Below are 17,038 nucleotides of genomic sequence, written 5' to 3'. Positions count from 1 at the left end.
TTCCCCACAGAGCGGAGAAGAAAAATAAAGAAGGTCAAAAGGTGGCGCGGTGAGGTGTTTTGCGGGCAGTACTACTGCTGCCGCGGCATTGCCACAGTTGCCATTCTGGCTAGCGGTGAGGGTGGATGGAAAAGGCGTCTGTACGTCTCACACTCGAACACATCTTTTTGGGGGTGGTGTTGACAATGACAGCTTCTCCCGCACTAACAGACGCGCACACACGCGCGCAAAGATCGATGGGCGTGTGGGCAGCCCTTAGTGGTTCATGCCCCCTCCCCCGTCCCCTTCATTGCTGCGCTCTGCCATCTCTCTCCTCTCTGGCTGTTTATATCCTGTGTGGCTTGCGCGTATGCGGCGAGCAACGCAGAACGTGAAGCGAAAGAAAAAAGGGATTTGTCCTTCGTGGAACCACAAGAGCGCCTGCACAGCGAGGTCTATCAGCGCTCTAACGGCAGCCACCATTCTATGCGTGCGCAAGGATGCTTCGGCGATGCCTGCTTACACGGCTCGTGCGTCGCTCGCTGGTCCTCTTTTCGGACGAAAAAGAAGCGCTGTTCGAGCGCTATAGCGAGATTGAAAACGCCCACTCACGACGCATTGAAGCACTGAAGGACGCGGGTCTCTTCAATGATGAGTGGATTGCCACGGAGAAGGTGCATGGCGCCAACTTCGGCATCTACTCAACAGAGCATGGGAAGACTATTCAGTACGCGAAGCGGAGCGGCATTATGCCGCCGTACGAGCACTTTTTTGGCTACCACATCCTCATACCTGATCTCGCGAGGTATGCCAAGCAAGGGCGAGAACTGCTTACAGAACAGCTCGGCATGTCACCCAGCACCGTAATCATCAACGGTGAGCTGTTTGGTGGCAAGTATGACCATCCAAGCGTGCCGAAGCGGCGGCAGAACGTGATGGTGGCCGGTAGGCCACGCACCATCACGGCTGTGCAGAACAATGCCTTTCCTCAGTACTGCCCAGACCTGCATTTCTATGCCTTTGACATCAAGTACCGGAAGACCGAGGAGGAGGAGTACTGCACCATGACGTACGACCAAGCCTTGGCCATCTTCGAGAAAATTTCGGGCCTGCTCTACGCGAAGGCTATCATTCGAGGGCCGCTGAGCAAGGTGGCCGCGTTCGACGTGGAAAACTTCGTCACGACAATCCCGCCGCTGGTGGGCATGGGCGACTACCCGCTCAAGGGGAACTGGGCGGAGGGCCTCGTTGTAAGACACTGCCGTCGCGGCGAGCCTGACTTCGACGCAAAGGGCCTCACCATCATGAAGTTCAAGTGCACCGCCTTCCAGGAGATCTCGACCGACCGCCGCCAGGGACCGCGCGTAGACGCGCTGGAGGAGGTTCGGCGGCAGTCCATCAAAGTCTCCGGTGTACAGCTGCCGGACATGGAGAGCGTCATCGGCGACCCCGAGGTGCTCCAAGCGGCGCATCGCCTGCTCGACCACGTGTGTGAGAATCGCCTTCAGAGTGTCTTGTCCAAGATCGGTACAGGCCCGTTCGAGACGCAGTCCATGACCCCCACAGAGCTCTCCACGCTGCTCGCAAAGGATGCGCTGAAAGACTTCTTGAAGGAGGCGGATGCAAAAATCGTCAACACGCCGCTACTCGTGCGCCGCGAGATGGTCCGCTACGTTGTTTTTGAGGCGCGCAAGTACGTGGCCAGCAGATGGAAGGACGTCGTTGGGCAGCAAAAGGAGGCAGACGGGGCGTCGTGACAGCCGCGGTCGCTCACTCAGTCTCTCTCTCCCTCTTACCCTTTCTGCGTTTGTGTACATGGTGCTCTTGCTTCACCCATGTGCACATCCCCATTCTCCCTGGCGGCGCGTGTGCTGGGCGCTGAGCTGTCTTTGCGCCGCGCTGCTGAAGAAGCGCGTTGTTACAGCGACCAGCGAAAACCGTGTTCACATGCCTCTGCAAGAACAACGCCACAGACAGCAAAAAGTGAACAACGAAAACGATGCGGCGGCATCCGGTGCATGGGAAACGTTTGAGGCGGTATCGCCTTTTCCCGTGTGCAATCGGATCAGCATCTTAGCTCTCTCTCTCTCTCTCGCACAGGTGGGGTGGAGGGGAGTCACTGCTAGAGGTCATCTGCTGCTCCCCTGCCCCTCGTCTCTCTCGTCTGCTGCCCACTCTTTTTTTTTCACGCCTCCATGTCTGACGTTTTTGTCTGCACGCTCCCCCTCCACCCCACTCTTGCCCATTCTCTCTCTCTCTCTTTCTCTCGCACGCGCGCGCGCACTCGCAAATGCTCACACGCATGCAGCGGTGTGTCCGCATATACCCTCGCACATCTATGAGCACGCACACGCACGCGTATAGTTCTATATCCACTTCAGTATCAGTCCCCCTCCCCCTCACCGGCCTTTCCTCTCCCCAGCCTTGCAGGGGGACACACTACCCAGACAGCAGCGTGGCAGAGTGCGCGGAGTTGACGCCTCGCCCCTCGTGTCCCCCTACCCCTTCTCTTAGACGAAGCGGAGCCTAAATCGATAGACGCCGTTTGGCAGCTATCTAGGACGCAGCGTGCGCCACGCTCTTTCTCCTTCCATCTCCATCGCGAGCGGAGAGAGAGGTGGGGCAGAGAGAGAGAGACCGGCTTCGACTTGCTCCCTCCCCGTTGCTCCTTCCACTCGCTCGTGAGGTGTCAGCGATCACTCGCGCTCAACTCTTTTCTGCGCAGCCGCACCTGCATACGACATTGTTAGCGCGTTCTTTAGGCGTACAGTAATGCGGGTTCTTCGGCGCTGCTCGTCAGTGTCGCCTGCTAGGACACTACCGGCTACTGCTGCTGTGAGCCAACTCCGCTGGGCGGCGGACGAGGCCCGTGCACAGGTGCCTCGAAGCGGCGTGCTGGCGCGGTGGACAGGGACCGGCGCAGCGGCAACGCAGCCAAACCAGAGTCTGTTGGGCAAAGGCATGAGCTTTGCCTCTGGCCTGCTGCGTGACATCTCTCCCTCCACCCGAAGTGCCTCCACAAACGCGACCATTGACTCCACCGTAGGCGATGTCCTATGGGACTTGTGCGAGCGCATGGACTACTACGTCCAGTACAACATTCCCTCCAGCTGGCAGGTGACAGAGCTGCTGCGCGACAATAGCATTGCCATCCAGTGTAGCCCGCCACCGCCCACGGAGGCTGCGGAGGGGTCGGGTGCAGCCGTGCACGGTATTTCACTCAACTGCTTTGCATACAAGCAGCGCGTAAAGCAGGCAGACAGCGTTCGGCTTCTGCACGTCTTCCTGAAGCGCTTCAACGCATCGGTGAACAACTCGCTGGAGTTGCTGTCCGAGGGTTACCCGCCGCTGCCGCCAGCGGAGGTGAGGGCACCCGCCAATGGCAGCAGCGGCGGTGCTGGGGATGCCAGAACGGTGACGAGCGCTTACTCGCATGACACCGGAGACGACGAGGGCACGTGCCAGACGCTCGCCAAGCAACTGAACAGCGCGGTGGCGGAGGTCACCTTTACGCCAGGCCCCGGCCAACCACTTGCCCATGGTCTGTGCCGCGCCTTCTACAACTCAAATGGCCGATTCCACTACGTTATCGTTGTCGCGGTGCCGGAAGAGGAGTACGCTAACTCGCTCGACCTCATGATCCACGCTTTGGCTTCGGTTGTGGAGAGTCGTGTGGAGGCTGCGGCGAAGCGGACATAACGCCAGCCACGACAGAGGGTGAGGGGATGGGTGTGGAGAGAGCAAGATACACCTCCATTCACGGGGTCGAAAAACGAGGTGTCCACCCTCCCCACCTACCCACCCTGTACCACTCTCGTTCTGCACTACTCGTTCATTCTTCCCTCAGTGTGGTCTCCTCATCCCCCCTCCCCCCCCCCCGCTGCAGGGTGTGTCCCTCCGCGTCAGTTTTCAATTTCTTCACAGTGAATATCAGCACGCCCGTGAGGGCGTGTCTGCAGGTGTCGGTGTTTGTGTGGGCGTGTGTGTGTGTTGGGGGGGGGGGGGTTGGCGCGGCAGATGTGCTGCTCACTGACGTACACTACAAGTCGTTCCGTTTCGCTTACTGTCTCTCCCCTCGGGTGTATATGCCTGTGTGCCAGTCTCTCGTCCCCCACTCCACCCCTCCTCCCCTGTCTTTGCCCTGCTCACGTAAGTGGGACCACACGAATGCGCGTATTTGTGCGTGTGCTGGTGTTTTGTTGACGCGCATCAACGACATGAAGAGAGAGATGGGCCGATCGAAACGCTACGAACCTCTCGTCGATGCAGCCGTGTGGGAGTTCGTGAGGAAGCGCGGCGGATCAGCTTTGTGTCTGTGTGACCCTCTAACACCCCGTCACTGCCCCCTCATCGCCATGATCGGCTGATGCGCCTCAGAGCCTTCCATTCGTCCCTCCCTCTTCGGCCTCCTCAATCCTGTCTTGTCAGGGCAGCCTCAGCCATGTCTGTCTCTCTACCTCCTCCGAGCACCGAGGGGCACGGTGCGGTACAGCTGCACGAGCATAGCAACGCCAACCTTCTCAAGATCGACACCCATGACACATACTCCACCGTAGGCGCCATCAAGAAGCTCATTGTGAAAGCCGTACCAGCGGAGGAACGCGAAGCACCGCCGCAGCCGCTTCTCAAGGGACTTATCCGCATCAACAAGAATCCCAAGAATGCGTACCTCTTCATGGCCTTCGAGACCCCTGAGGACCGTGCGGCCGCCTCCGCCGTGCTACAGACCATCTCCCACCGTGGCCGCCCGTGGACGGAGACGGCGGTGTCGCCACGCGACTTGGAGCTCACACACAAGGGTGGTGTGAAGCGTCGGCGCGACGGCGACAATGGCAATGGGAGTAGCAAGCTGACACAGTACGAGCACCTTCACATGGAGGAACAGCTGGACTGCAAGAAGCGGCACTGTCTTAACGTGATGCGGAGAATTCTGCCCGCCGGCGTGTATGGCTACGCCGCCTTCCAAGACCGCTTTGCCGGCATCCTCACAAGCCCCATGACGGAGGGCTACCGCAACCACGTCAACCTGTCGTTTGGGTTCTGCGCAGATGGCAGTACGCCGGCGTTGGGCTTCCAACAGGGCTCTCTCGTGGAGGGAACGGCCGCCGTCCTCCCCGCCACGCTGCCCGATAAGGACATTGTGACGATGAACTCTGCCGCCAAGGTGGTGGCCGCAGCGCTGATGGGCGTGTGCATGGAGTTCAGAGACGTCGCGAGGGGAGCCCTCGACGTCTTTGATAAAGTTAAGGCCAGCGGGTTCTGGCGCAAGCTGCAAGTGCGTCACAACGTAAAGGGCGAGGTGATGATGGACGTAGAGGTGGATGTCGCCAGCACGACCGCGGACGTGTGGACAGCGGTGCGACAGCGCCTCGTGGAAGTCTTCACGTCTGAGGAGATGCGTGTCAAGCTGGTTGCAGCGACTGGTCTGTCCACAGCGGCCGTGGTGAGCCTCCAGTGCCACACACACACGGGAATCAGCTCCCTGCCCCTCGACGTGCCGCGCGAGGTGCTGTATGGCGCACCCACCCTCACCGAATACCTTGCGGAGCTGTGCTTTGAGCTTAGCCCGACAGCGTTCTTTCAGGTCAACACGCCGGGCATGGAAAAGATGCTGACGAAGGTGGCTGAGGTGGCTGAGCTGTCGACGGGCACAACGCTGCTGGACTTGTGTAGTGGCACAGGGACGATTGGGCTGACGCTGTCGAAGCACGTGAAGCGCGTTATCGGCATTGAGCTGGTGGAATCGGCCGTTGCGAATGCGCGGCGAAACGCTCAGCAGAACGGCATCACCAACGCGGAGTTCCATTGCGGACGTGTGGAGCACCTGCTCCCCTCCGTCATCAGCAGCCTGCCTGCCGAGGACCGCGGCGACATTGTGGTCATCCTCGACCCGCCCAGGGCGGGGGTGAACAGCACAGTACTGAAGTGGATTCGCGGCATGGAGACGATACGGCGTGTGGTATACATTTCCTGCGAGCAGAAGGCGCTGGAGCGGGATTGCCCTGGGCTGACGAAGCCCAGCACCAAGTCGTATCGAGGCACCCCGTTCGAGGTCACTGCAGCTTTTGCCGTCGATCTTTTCCCGCACACACATCACGTGGAGATGGTTGCAGTGCTTACACGTCGCCCAGCAAGCGCTGCAGCCCCTGCAAGCGAGTTGGCACCAGCATCAGCACCAGCGCCGCTGAGTGCAGAACGCGTGGCCGAAGAGGAGACAGTCGCCGACGCTAACGGTGGCTGCGTCGAGTAGCGGAGTCTCACTGAAAATGAAAGACACGACGTTGCATGGGGGTCTCGCATGCAGACAGATATGTGCGTGCTTATGCTGGTGAGAGAGAGAGAGAGAGATCACGTAGCGCATGTGTGCGTAAGGCAGGCGCTCCCTCGTTAAAAACAACGCTAAGCGCTTGTATTGGTGCATCCTGCGCATGTGTGCATCTCCCCACACAGTCACACACGCCAGCCACCCGCCACGGCAAGGAGAACGGTGAGCGGTCGCTTGACCATCTTCCCTCCATGCCTGTCCCTGCGCATCTAACTTTCCTCTCTGTTCTCATCGTTCTCGCTCCCTCTCGCCTACATTCTTGTGCACCCCACGCGCGCTGTCGTGGAAGTGGCCACAAACCCCTGCTTGCAGCTACCACCGCCCCCCCCCCGCGTCCTTCCACCTTCACTGTCTCTGCAGCGTTTTCTCTCCCCTAATCGACAAAAAAAAACGCAAGTGCGCGTCGTACGCACAGCCGCCTCGCCTTTGTGTGCATCTCTGTATATCTGCGTGTGTTGGCACTCGTGTGCTCCACGACGAGAATGTCCGCATGGTCAAACCGCAATCTGGCCGCGATGCTCAAGGAGCAGAGGGCCTCTCCCGCCACGATGGTGGCGCCGCTGGACAAAGCGACGGACGGCGATGTGCCGAAACGCCCGGTGGTGTCGGTGGAGCCGAAGAAGCCGGAGCCCCCCGCTCCTGCCGCGGCAGGAGTGGTGGCGGCGGTCTCCACGCCTACTGAGCCTGTGCCGACCTCTGGGCCTGCTTCTGGAACAGAGGTGGTGTACACTTCCATAGGCCCTGTGTCGATGCCGCAGGCCCTCGCCAAGCTGGTCATGCCCTCTGAGTTCCGTTTCGCAGGTTCCGTCGAGGCTCCGAAGCCCGTCGCTACCCTGCAGCCCGCCGTGACCCAGCAGCCAGCGGAGGCGGCGCCGAAGCCGGTGGCCATTGCCCCACCCATCCCTGTCGCGGTAGCCCCTGCGCCGACCGTCACGTCTTCCTCCGATCTGCAGCAGTCCCTATCGCAGCAGCAGCACCAGTGGAATCCGCCGCAGCCGGCGTACAACCCGCCAGTGAACGACTACGTGCATCGGTACCAGGGTGCCCTGCCGTACGGCGGCGAGCTTGGCAGCGTGCCGCGCTTCTACAGCACCGAGAGGCAGTACAACGCGCAGCCCTACCATCCCACCTACCACACCCCATACTACCGTAGCAGCTACAGCAGCAGCGCCATCCAGTACGATGGGTACGGTGACATGTACCACAGCCACTACTCTGGTCAGGGTGCCCCGTACATGGGCGGTCGCCTGCAGGCCCACCCGCCGTACTACCCGCCTCGTGATCCCTCGCTTCAGCAGCGCCCTGCGGCTCAGTACAACTAAACCTATAAGCAACGATAATGATGCGATGCCGGAATCACAGCGCAGCTCCTCATTGGTGCGTGTGTGCTCATGCGCTGAGTAAACGGTTCTCGAAGTACAGGATAAATTTTTGTATGTGCTTGAGTGAGATGGTGCTTGTAATGGTTTTCTCTTCGCCCCCCCCCTCCTCCCCCATTTTTATTCTCGTCCTCGTCCACCATCGCAGCTTCTGACGCCGTCCATTCCGTAACCCACTCGCTCTCTCGCGCACAAGTATCACGCAAGCGCCTCTAATGCACTCTTTTCTGTTGGACTCGTGGTAATCTAATGGGCGCTCTCGTGCGCCTTCCTGTGGCACCGTTCGCGGCCCCGCAGAGTCGACGCTCTAATCCTATCCGGACTTCGTTCCCTTGTCCGCTACGGGAACGCCGTCTGGCGCCTGCAGAACACCTTCAGCACCTCCCGTAGGCCTGTGTTGCCCCCGCCCCTCCCTCCGCTCCCGTGTCTGGGCACTTGAATGCGCATGTGTACGAATGGGCACCGTTTTGCACCGCAGCAGCACACGACATCTGATGCTCCCACCCCTCCTCCTCCTCCTCCTTATGTCACTCCCTACCCTCACCTCTCGCCCCCTCAACCTCGTACCACATTGTTCTTCGCCCGTGTCTATGTTTCTCTCTTTCTCGCCTCAAACTTCACTCCGCCCCGCCGTCTCGCATGTCGGCCGCCTTGCATACTGCCACCTGTAGTAGCACCGATAGAGAACCATAACTACGCACAGCGTCTCTTATTTCACAACCCTCACGGATCCAAACCATACCTGTTCCTTGACTCCGGCACCTGTGCGTGTCGTTCTTTCTCTGACACCCCTCTATCACCACCTCATATTCTACGCAGCGGCGGTAACAATACGTGTGTGTGTGTGTGTGTGTGTGTGTTTGCCCACCCATCAGCCCAGCATGTCCTCCGCCGACTCCATGTTCGCAGATGCGGACAAGAAAACGAAGAAGATGTTCTTCAAGGACTTCGAGGGCGCCTTCGACCTCTTCAACAAGGCCGGCGTTCGGTACAAGCTGGACAAGGACTACATGCGCGCCGGCGAGGCCTACTCGCGCGCCGGAGACTGTGCGGTGAAGCTTGGCGACAAGGCGGGCGCCTGTATGGCCTTTGCCGACGCCGCGAATGCCTACAAGAAGATCGACGCGGGCAAAGCCAAGACGATGGTAGACATGGCAGTGCGTCTGCAGCTTGAAAACAACCGCCTGTCCGGCGCGGCGCGGCTTCTCTTGGAGTTCGCTACCTCTCTCGAGGAGCAGGGGTCCGGCATGGACGCCATCCCATATTATGAGCAAGCCATGCAGTACTTCAACGCCGAGGACCAGAAGGCGCAGGCGCAGAAGTGCATGATCGCGATAGGGAAGATCTGCGGCGAGAACGACCAGTATGGCAAAGCTCTCATGTACTACGAACGCATCGCCAATGAGATGCTTGGCGGTCCTCTCAAGTTTCAGGCGCAGGACTACTTCCTGCGGGCGATGCTATGCCGCTACGCCATGGTGAACAACGACAACCGCTTCGAGGGGAGCGAGGAGTGCCGCGACGCACTGCAGCAGTACATGTCTGCCGACATCTATCTAAAGAACACGCGCGAGGCGGAGTTCCTGCAGCTCATCCTGGAGGCCGTCACCGACAACGACATGGAGAAGTTTGAGCTCGGTGTGTCACTGCTGCAGGACATTCGCAAGCTGGACGACTGGAAGACGCATGTGCTGCTCGTGGTGAAGCACAACATGGAGAGCCTCACGTAAGCCCATCCATGATTGACGTGAGAGGGAACAAGAGAGTGAGAGCGGGCAAGGCGAGGCCCCACCCACTTATGTGGATGTGCGAGCGTGTAGGGGGGAGGAACACGGCTGGGTAACTTGAGACAACACTCTCTCTCTCTCTGTGCCCTACGCGCGCACGCCATGCTACCTCGCCGGCGCTCTTGTCTGCCTCACCTCTCTTCCTCCCCCACTATTCTTCTTGTCATCCATCCTCAGATCTGCAACATTCACATATGCAAGTGCCCTCTGACTAGTGTGCCCTCCCCCCTCCCTGCTGCCATCTCAGCCGCCTCGCTGGGTGTCCCTCCCCGGACATGTGCGCGTTGACTGCGGGGCTTGATGAAGGGCGCCGAGACACCGTAGCCTGTTAACAGCGAGCGGCGACGCCTCGATCCCTATGTTCGCTCTCTCCCTCTTGTTTGCTTGCTCTCGTCCACTTCGCTGTGGACTTCGTGTTTGCTGCCTGCGCTACTCGTCGTGCTGTTCGTTTTCACGGGACAGCTGCTGCGACGGTGGGTGTAGGGGTCGCGGGACCGACATGCGCGTGTTCATGCCTGCATGTGCCTGTGCGTGAGACGACGAGATCGCACATATCTGGTAGTCGTCCCTCCACCTTTCCTGTCTCACCCCCGGGTACTCGAGTGTTACGGTGGCGTTGATTGTCTCGCTGCTTCAGAGGAAGTGCGAAGCCCTCTCTCCCATTCTCGCGAGCATGCCCTTCCGCTTCATCTCTTGGACATAGGCTGAGGGGCGGCGAGACACAGAGGTGTGAGTGTGTGCTTGGTCTCTGAGAGGGTGTTTGCGCCGGGTCACCGAGCCGCTCCCCCCCCCCCTTCTCTTCTCAGCGACCCTACTTCCCAGGGCGCGGTGAAGAGAGCACGCAAGTTGCTGAGGTCGCCCGTGCTGTTGTGCCAAGAAACTGGTAGTCATAACTTTTACCGCTGTCCCCCTGTATCTGCAGAGCGCACAGGCAACGACACTCTCACCGCACGGTCTCCCCTCCTTTCCTGCTTGCGCCTACACCTTCGCCTCTCCTCCTGCGATCTGCACATCTTCTCGAAGGCCACTCATACACGCATACACGCCTACCCTTTGCCTCTTATACGCTGGACGGAGACGGACACGTGTGCGGGACCGTATGCGTGTGCAGGTGTGTTAGCGAATGGGGTGACGCGCACAGAAACGCACGCGCGCCCTCAGACGAGCATGACATCATCCCAGGGAGCCCTGTTGCGCACCCTCCATGATGCCATCACCCACACCTTGCGCAATGCCGACGAGGTTGCGGCAGTAGTCGACGCCGCAGTGCAACTCTCCTCCTTACGCTATCGATCCCTCGCATCGTCGTGGGATCTGCCGAAGCTACTCTCGTCCGCGTTACGCACGCAGCTCAACACGCGCATGCGCTCGCCTGCGGCAGTGGCAAGCAGCGTCAGTCCAGCCTCTCTGTGCTGCGTGCTGGCAGCGGCGTGGCGGTTGTGTCCGCTGGTGACGTTGCCGTTGCCTTGTGCAGCCGCTGACGGTTGCACCTCACCGGCCAGCATCGCTTTGCTTCTGTCGCTCAGCGAGGAAGACGTGGAGCGGGTGGGACGAGAGATCGCGTCGCTGGAGAACGCTCCGTGTTCTTCGGATACAGCAGAGCCGCCTGCTCGTGGCACAGCAACCGCTGTTGTGACGTCGCTACTACTCTACTGGCACATACTCTGTGCCGAGGCGCAGGAGGCCACTGCAGAGAGCGAGGAAACGTTTCGGCGGGTGTCGGCGACGGTGTGGCGGTGTCTGCAGCACTGGACCGCGTCTGACGGCTGTGACGAGGTGCGCCGTACGCTCCTCAAAGCATGGGTGAGTACAGTGCTGCGGCGTGCGCTATTGTGCACGAGCGACTTGTGCGTGATGAGCGCTGTAACGCTGTTGGACGCCGTCGTGCCGCCGAGCATGAGCATGACAACGGCCATGACTTTTGGCTCGTGCGGTCCGTCGAACAGTGGACTCAGCGAGCTGTGGGCAAGGCTGCACCTGCGCGTCTGCCAACACGTCATGGAAGACATGCGCGTGCGCCAAGCTGCCTTCAGCGCAGAGTGGAGTCGCTCCGTCGTGCCGGTGCTCACTCGCGCTTTCGCGCAGGAGCCACCCTTGCTATCCCCCTCCTTCACCAACGTGATGCAGTTTGCCGAACCGCTCGACACTTCGCTGGGTGAGCTGGTGCGTGTGGTCCATCGTATGCGGCGGTGCGCGCTCGGCAGCAGTGCCACATCGCAGGCGGACGATTTCGCCTCGTGTGTGAGTGCAGATACCCTGGCCCCGCTCTTGTGTTTATCGCGTCTCTCTCCAAGACTGGCCGAAGCGGGTGTACCGATCGCACCCTTCGCGACTGCCAACATGTATCGCACATACGTGACGCCGTTAATCGCGGTGTCGCTTCGCTGGGGCCTCATTGCAGAGGCGTGTGCGCTCCTGGATTGGTTCACCAACGCGCTGGACGATCGTGGAACGCAGTGGCAGCGGCGCCTGCATCGCATCCTGGACGGCCTTGCGCCAGGCGCGTCCTCTGCAGCGCCAGGGGACAGCTTGACAAGTCCACGCGGACAAGAGGGCGGTCTGCCGTACTTCGAGTGGCTTGAAGAGGTTCGGTGCACCTCCTCAACGGCTCTGGACGTGCTGGCCACTTGCGATGATGTCAGGCAGCTGCGGCCGGTATGTGACGCCCTTCTGCGTCACCGCCCCGCGGAGTGGGCCACGGAGGTACTCCAGGACTCGTTTGCCCCGTTATTTGTCCTTAGCGGAGTCACGCGCCTGATTGAGGCACTACTGCAGGCCCGCGATGCTCCACTGGCGCGCTTCTACGTGACTCTGCTGGGGCGCCTCCTTCCGCGTTGCCCCTGCCCGACGCAACTCGAAGTATTGCTGCGCCTTGTGCATCGCCTGGCCACCGTACTCACCACCACCCACCTCTCCGCTGCAGACTACGCGGCTCCAGACAGCCTCTACGGTGCGGCCTTGGCAAGGTGGCAACGCCTGAAGACCGCCCTAGAGCACGCGGACGCAGAGCTCTCCGACGCAGACAACGCGGACGGTTCAAGGCATGTTGGCTGGCCACGGCAGAGCACCGCGGGTCTTGCGTGGGACGCTCGGAAGCATCTTCAAAGTTTCTGCGCGCACAGCAGAGTCGAGAACAGTTGCACCGCCGCCTCTGCTCAGATCACGCCCCACTCCCCCGCTGTCTCCCTGGGCACCGTTGTGGTGCTGTGCTACGTCCCCGCCAGCTCGCAGAGTGAAGGGGAGGGGCTGCTGTGGCTCCGGCGCACTCGGACCAGCGCCACGTGTCCCTCGGAAGAGCAGCGGGTGCAGGACCAGCGGCTGCGCGGCCTAACGGCGCGCTGCTCTGTGGGGGGAGCGCTTCGGTCATGTGCAGCTGAGGTAACAGACGTGATGAACCGAAACCGAGCACAACTGATGCGGGGCACCGCAAGCGCAGTCGGAGAGACGGGTCGGTTCCTTGACAGTCAAGGCCAACGTGAGCTCACCGCAAGCACAAGCTCCGCATGCCAGCGAGCAGGCGACGGTGCCGCGGCGCCGACCGAAACGGATGCTCAGCGACAGCGGCGGCGCAAGGAGGCGTGGTGGTGTGAACGGTTTGAGCTTGACGATCGTATTGGCCGGGTCGCGGCATCGATGCAAGACGCCCTCGGCGCGGCACATATGCTGCTGCTCGGCTACCCCAGTACCTCCCTCGGTGGCCAGCTGCAAACACTGGCAGCGCGTTTTGCTTGCGAGTGTGTGCGCCTCCGCGGTGCCAGTCACTGCCCTCCTATGGACGCCTTGCAGCACGTCACTCTGCAGGTTCTTGCGGCGGCTCCGTACCTGTGGAAAGATGAGACACCGCCTCGTGGGCAGACCACGTGCTGGTACGGCCCACGCAACGCACGCAGTTGCGCGTGCTGTATGCAGACAGTGAAGCGCGCGCACCGGATGCTGCTCGAGGCGGTCACGGCTCTGGGACAGCTGGTCGCTGCCGCCACAGCAGCAGCGACGGAGTCATCTTTGTCGTGTGCACTCGCTAGCGAGCCCGCAAACGTGGAGGAATGCTGGCTGGCGCTGTTGGCGGATAGGTCGGTGCAGGGTGTTGTGGAAGAAATGGTGCCGGCTGTGTTGAACGCCTACTACCACGAGCTCACGCCAGACGCCGCCGCGAACGCTCCGGGTGATGAGGAGGAGCGCCGTCACCACCATGCGGACTTGCTCCTTGTCCCGCGCGAGCACGTGTACCTGGTGCTGGACGGAGAGCTGCACGCGCTGCCTTGGGAAGCTCTGGGTGTGTGCCAAGAGCGTAGTGTCTCTCGCGTGCCATCGCTCGAATACCTGAAGCACTGCAGCACCGACGCGTCGGCCGTATCCCTGCAGCGCTTATTTGTCCACCGCGATGACGCGGCGCTGCAGCACGGCCCCTCCAGCCTTACGGATCTCATCGCGCAGCACCCACGTTGGGAGGTGGTCTACGGCGAAACGCTGCAGGCAGCAGCTGCGGCGGCACGAGACGGCAGCAGCGCCGTCACATCGCCTCTAATGCGCCGCCTCCTCTCCCGGTGCGAGGCGGCGAGCGATCGCATAGACACGTATGTGTACGCTGGTCACAAGGGCGGGGAGCACCTGGTCCCTCGCGGAGCACTGTACGACTGGATTCCCGCTGCAGCTGGCACACCCCCGACGCTGGTGCTGCTGATGGGCTGCAGCTCTGCTCGCATGCAGGCCAGCGCGCTCTACGACTGCTTTGGCCTGCCCTTCGCATACCTCAGCGCAGGCGTGTCGTGCGTTCTGGGTTGCCTGTGGGACGTCACGGACGCCGACATTGACCGCCTCACGGGTCGCTTTCTCCAAGTGGCAAGTCAGGCGACGGCGAACGGCGAAGGCATAACCGTCGGGGAGTGCCTGGCGGTGGCGCGCCGGGCCTGCAAGCTGCATTACCTGACAGGCATGGCCACCGTCTTCTACGGCGTGAACTGTTACGTGACGGCTGCGAGGGAGGACGACAGCAAGGGTGCTGCGTGATGGGCAGTGGCGCTGCTTCTTTCTCTTGCTCTTTCTCTCCTCAGGATGGGGGCCCGGCGATGTACGTGCGCGTGGGTGTCCTGCATGCCTTGCGACCTCCCCCCTCCCTCTGCACCGGTGCTGTGTGGCCGCGTATCCACACGCACACCCCCGCATGTGATGGTGGTGATGATCAGCGCATTGCCTGCCAGCTCGTTTGTGCTGTTCTTCTCTCTGGTGGAGCTCATCTCGCTCCATCGACCACCTGGTGCACAGGTGTACTTGGTGCCTCTCTCTGTGTGTCTGTGTGTGCGTGTGTGTCCCCGCTTCGTGTCCCCCCCCCCTTCTCCTCCTCGCCCCCTTGTTTTTCCTCACCACCTTCGATACATCATTGGAACACGCAACGGCACTGACAGCGTCAAACGAGGGGCTCACATGTATGGCAACGAGGTGCGTGTCATCGCAGGTCACCGGAGTATAAAGGTCGTGCTTCTCCGCCTCTGTCTCCACTCCGTCAGTGGGGCTCCTCAGCGGTAGCGGTGCGCGCGTCTTCGTTTGTGTGCGCACACCAAAGGGGAGAGGGTAACACCCGCATATGCACCATCGCGACTTGTCTCGTTTTCTTTCCAGCGTCGTCAGTAAAACACATTCCAGCACACGTCCTCGTCTCTCTCGCACCCCTGCCCTTTATCCTGGCACCGCAGCATTTCACGGCTGCACGCTGGTCCATCGCAGACGCAGTGCCTCATCAAACTCGAACACACGCGAAGACCTACGCGACATACGCAGAACAGCGGGTCTACACACATAGCAGTAGCAAAAAAGTCGACGCCCCTCCTCGATCGTCACACCCACCGCCTCCTCACTGCCTTCTCTCACGTCCCCTCCCCCTCCCGCGCAGACAAGATGGCAGGTGCAGGTAAGAAGCGCTCTCGCTCTGCACAGTCAGAAACGGCGCCGGCAGCTGAGGCTGCACAGCCCCAGGTGGAACACCCGGCTGACGTGGCGGATGCCGCCACCAAGGCGATGGTGAACCGCGAGGAAGAGATGGTCGGCCAGCTGCACGTGCAGCACGCGCAGACGACAAAGAAGATGACGAACCGGCAGAAGATGCTGGTTCTCGGTGCCCGTAGCATGACGAGCAAGGACCGCCACCTGCTGCTCGACCTGCGTGGCCTCATGCCACACTCCCGCGAACATCCGAAGATTGGACGCACGAACACCCTTGGCGATGACCTCATCGAGCTGTGCGGACTGCATCAATGCAATAGCGTTATGTTCGTCGAGCCGCATCGCAACGATGTCAGCTACCTGTGGATCGGACAGGCCCCCAGCGGTCCGAGCATCAAGATGCAGATAAACAACGTGCACACGGCGGACGAGATTCGTATGGCGGGCAACTGCCTCAAGTACAGTCGTCCGCTTCTCCACTTCGACCGCGACTTTGAGCTGCACCCGCACCTGCGTGTGGCCAAGTCGCTGCTGCACATGGCCTTCAACACGCCCCGCTACCACCCCAAGTCAAAGCCGTTTGTAGACCGCATCATGTCTTTCCTGTGGCTCGACAACCACATTTGGGTGCGTAACTACCAAATCGTACCAACAAGCCCGCCGTCGCTGATGGAGATCGGGCCCCGGTTCACCGTGGAGCCGGTGGCAATCTTCAACGGGTGCTGCAAGGGAAGCGTGCTGTGGAAGAGCGCGACGGCGCGGCCACCAACGGAGCAGCGCCGCGACCGCAAGCTGCGTCGCCTCGAGAAGCAGCAGGCCAACGAGGTGATCAAAGAGAAGTCCGAGAGGCACAAGGCGCTGCATCCGGCACCTAGCGCCGACCCGCTCGACCTCGTCTTCCGTGACTGAGAATAAGAGAAAGATAAGGGCTGGAAACCGGCAACGGTATCGTCGCCTCACCTCCTTCGCCGGTGTCTAATAAGTATGTGCGTGTAAGCCGCACAGCGAACCGCAGTTTCATCAATGCGCATGCGTCGGCATGACAGCGCCTGTACCTGCGATTGTCGATGAAACGTTATCCGCTGTTCTGTCGGAGTGTTGGTGTGCAGAAGTGTATCTTCGGATGAGTGGGCCACTGTTTTCCTGTGCGCAGGCTATCGCTGCTGCGCAGCCTACACGCACGCCGCCGCTCAAACTGCAGTGCACAGCCTGGGGCAAGAAGAGAGGCACAAAACGCATCCAAAAGCTCAGTCCGCGTGAGCGGCGCACGATGCGTCAAAATGGGGGCACCACACAAACGTGTTCAAGGTGCGCGCGGCGTGCTTAGCCACCCTCGCGCTTGTGCGCGTACACTTACAGACGTTGGCGAGCGGTGCCTCGTGGAAGCAGTCGTCACGCGAAGAGGGCGTAAGAACCGCACTCGCAGCTCTACCGCCGCCCTCCTGGCACAAAACAGTGCTCTGGCAGCAGGGAACGCTTGGGGAAGAGGGCAATAAAGCAAAAGCCCGAGCGCACGGGAGAGCGAGGAGTCCAGCGTGTGCGTTGTCGCCACCGTCTGTCCACTTGTGTGCGTGCGCGCCCTTGGAGGGGGTGCATGGCGTCCGAGCCCACCCCCACCCTTCCTTCGTGCT

The 17,038-nt window shown here is 61.0% G+C and overlaps 7 protein-coding genes across 7 annotated transcripts; all 7 read left to right on the top strand.

The window, feature by feature from the left end:
• Positions 1-479: 479 nt before the first annotated feature.
• REL2 (mitochondrial RNA ligase 2) lies at positions 480-1,736 on the top strand (the record flags this gene model as incomplete). Its single annotated transcript, XM_001682867.1, has 1 exon — positions 480-1,736. The coding sequence occupies one exon, from the start codon at positions 480-482 to the stop codon at positions 1,734-1,736; it is 1,257 nt and encodes a 418-aa protein (XP_001682919.1).
• Positions 1,737-2,940: 1,204 nt separating this feature from the next.
• On the top strand, positions 2,941-3,678 carry LMJF_20_1720 (conserved hypothetical protein; the record flags this gene model as incomplete). The annotated part of the gene is made up of 1 exon (XM_001682866.1): positions 2,941-3,678. One exon carries the CDS (start codon positions 2,941-2,943, stop codon positions 3,676-3,678), a length of 738 nt encoding a protein of 245 aa, XP_001682918.1.
• Positions 3,679-4,420: 742 nt separating this feature from the next.
• LMJF_20_1710 (conserved hypothetical protein) lies at positions 4,421-6,229 on the top strand (the record flags this gene model as incomplete). Its single annotated transcript, XM_001682865.1, has 1 exon — positions 4,421-6,229. One exon carries the CDS (start codon positions 4,421-4,423, stop codon positions 6,227-6,229), a length of 1,809 nt encoding a protein of 602 aa, XP_001682917.1.
• A 557-nt stretch (positions 6,230-6,786) lies between these two features.
• Positions 6,787-7,626, top strand: LMJF_20_1700 (conserved hypothetical protein; the record flags this gene model as incomplete). Its single annotated transcript, XM_001682864.1, has 1 exon — positions 6,787-7,626. One exon carries the CDS (start codon positions 6,787-6,789, stop codon positions 7,624-7,626), a length of 840 nt encoding a protein of 279 aa, XP_001682916.1.
• A 938-nt stretch (positions 7,627-8,564) lies between these two features.
• Positions 8,565-9,413, top strand: LMJF_20_1690 (putative SNAP protein; the record flags this gene model as incomplete). The annotated part of the gene is made up of 1 exon (XM_001682863.1): positions 8,565-9,413. The coding sequence occupies one exon, from the start codon at positions 8,565-8,567 to the stop codon at positions 9,411-9,413; it is 849 nt and encodes a 282-aa protein (XP_001682915.1).
• Positions 9,414-10,637: 1,224 nt separating this feature from the next.
• LMJF_20_1680 (putative separin) lies at positions 10,638-14,477 on the top strand (the record flags this gene model as incomplete). Its single annotated transcript, XM_001682862.1, has 1 exon — positions 10,638-14,477. One exon carries the CDS (start codon positions 10,638-10,640, stop codon positions 14,475-14,477), a length of 3,840 nt encoding a protein of 1,279 aa, XP_001682914.1.
• Positions 14,478-15,362: 885 nt separating this feature from the next.
• On the top strand, positions 15,363-16,316 carry LMJF_20_1670 (putative ribosome biogenesis protein; the record flags this gene model as incomplete). The annotated part of the gene is made up of 1 exon (XM_001682861.1): positions 15,363-16,316. One exon carries the CDS (start codon positions 15,363-15,365, stop codon positions 16,314-16,316), a length of 954 nt encoding a protein of 317 aa, XP_001682913.1.
• Positions 16,317-17,038: the final 722 nt, after the last annotated feature.

Source organism: Leishmania major, chromosome 20 (genome assembly GCF_000002725.2).
Source record: "Leishmania major strain Friedlin complete genome, chromosome 20".
NCBI classification, from domain to species: Eukaryota; Euglenozoa; class Kinetoplastea; order Trypanosomatida; family Trypanosomatidae; genus Leishmania; species Leishmania major.
Note: the sequence above shows the minus strand (reverse complement) of the source record. Positions and strands in the feature narration are given on the sequence as shown.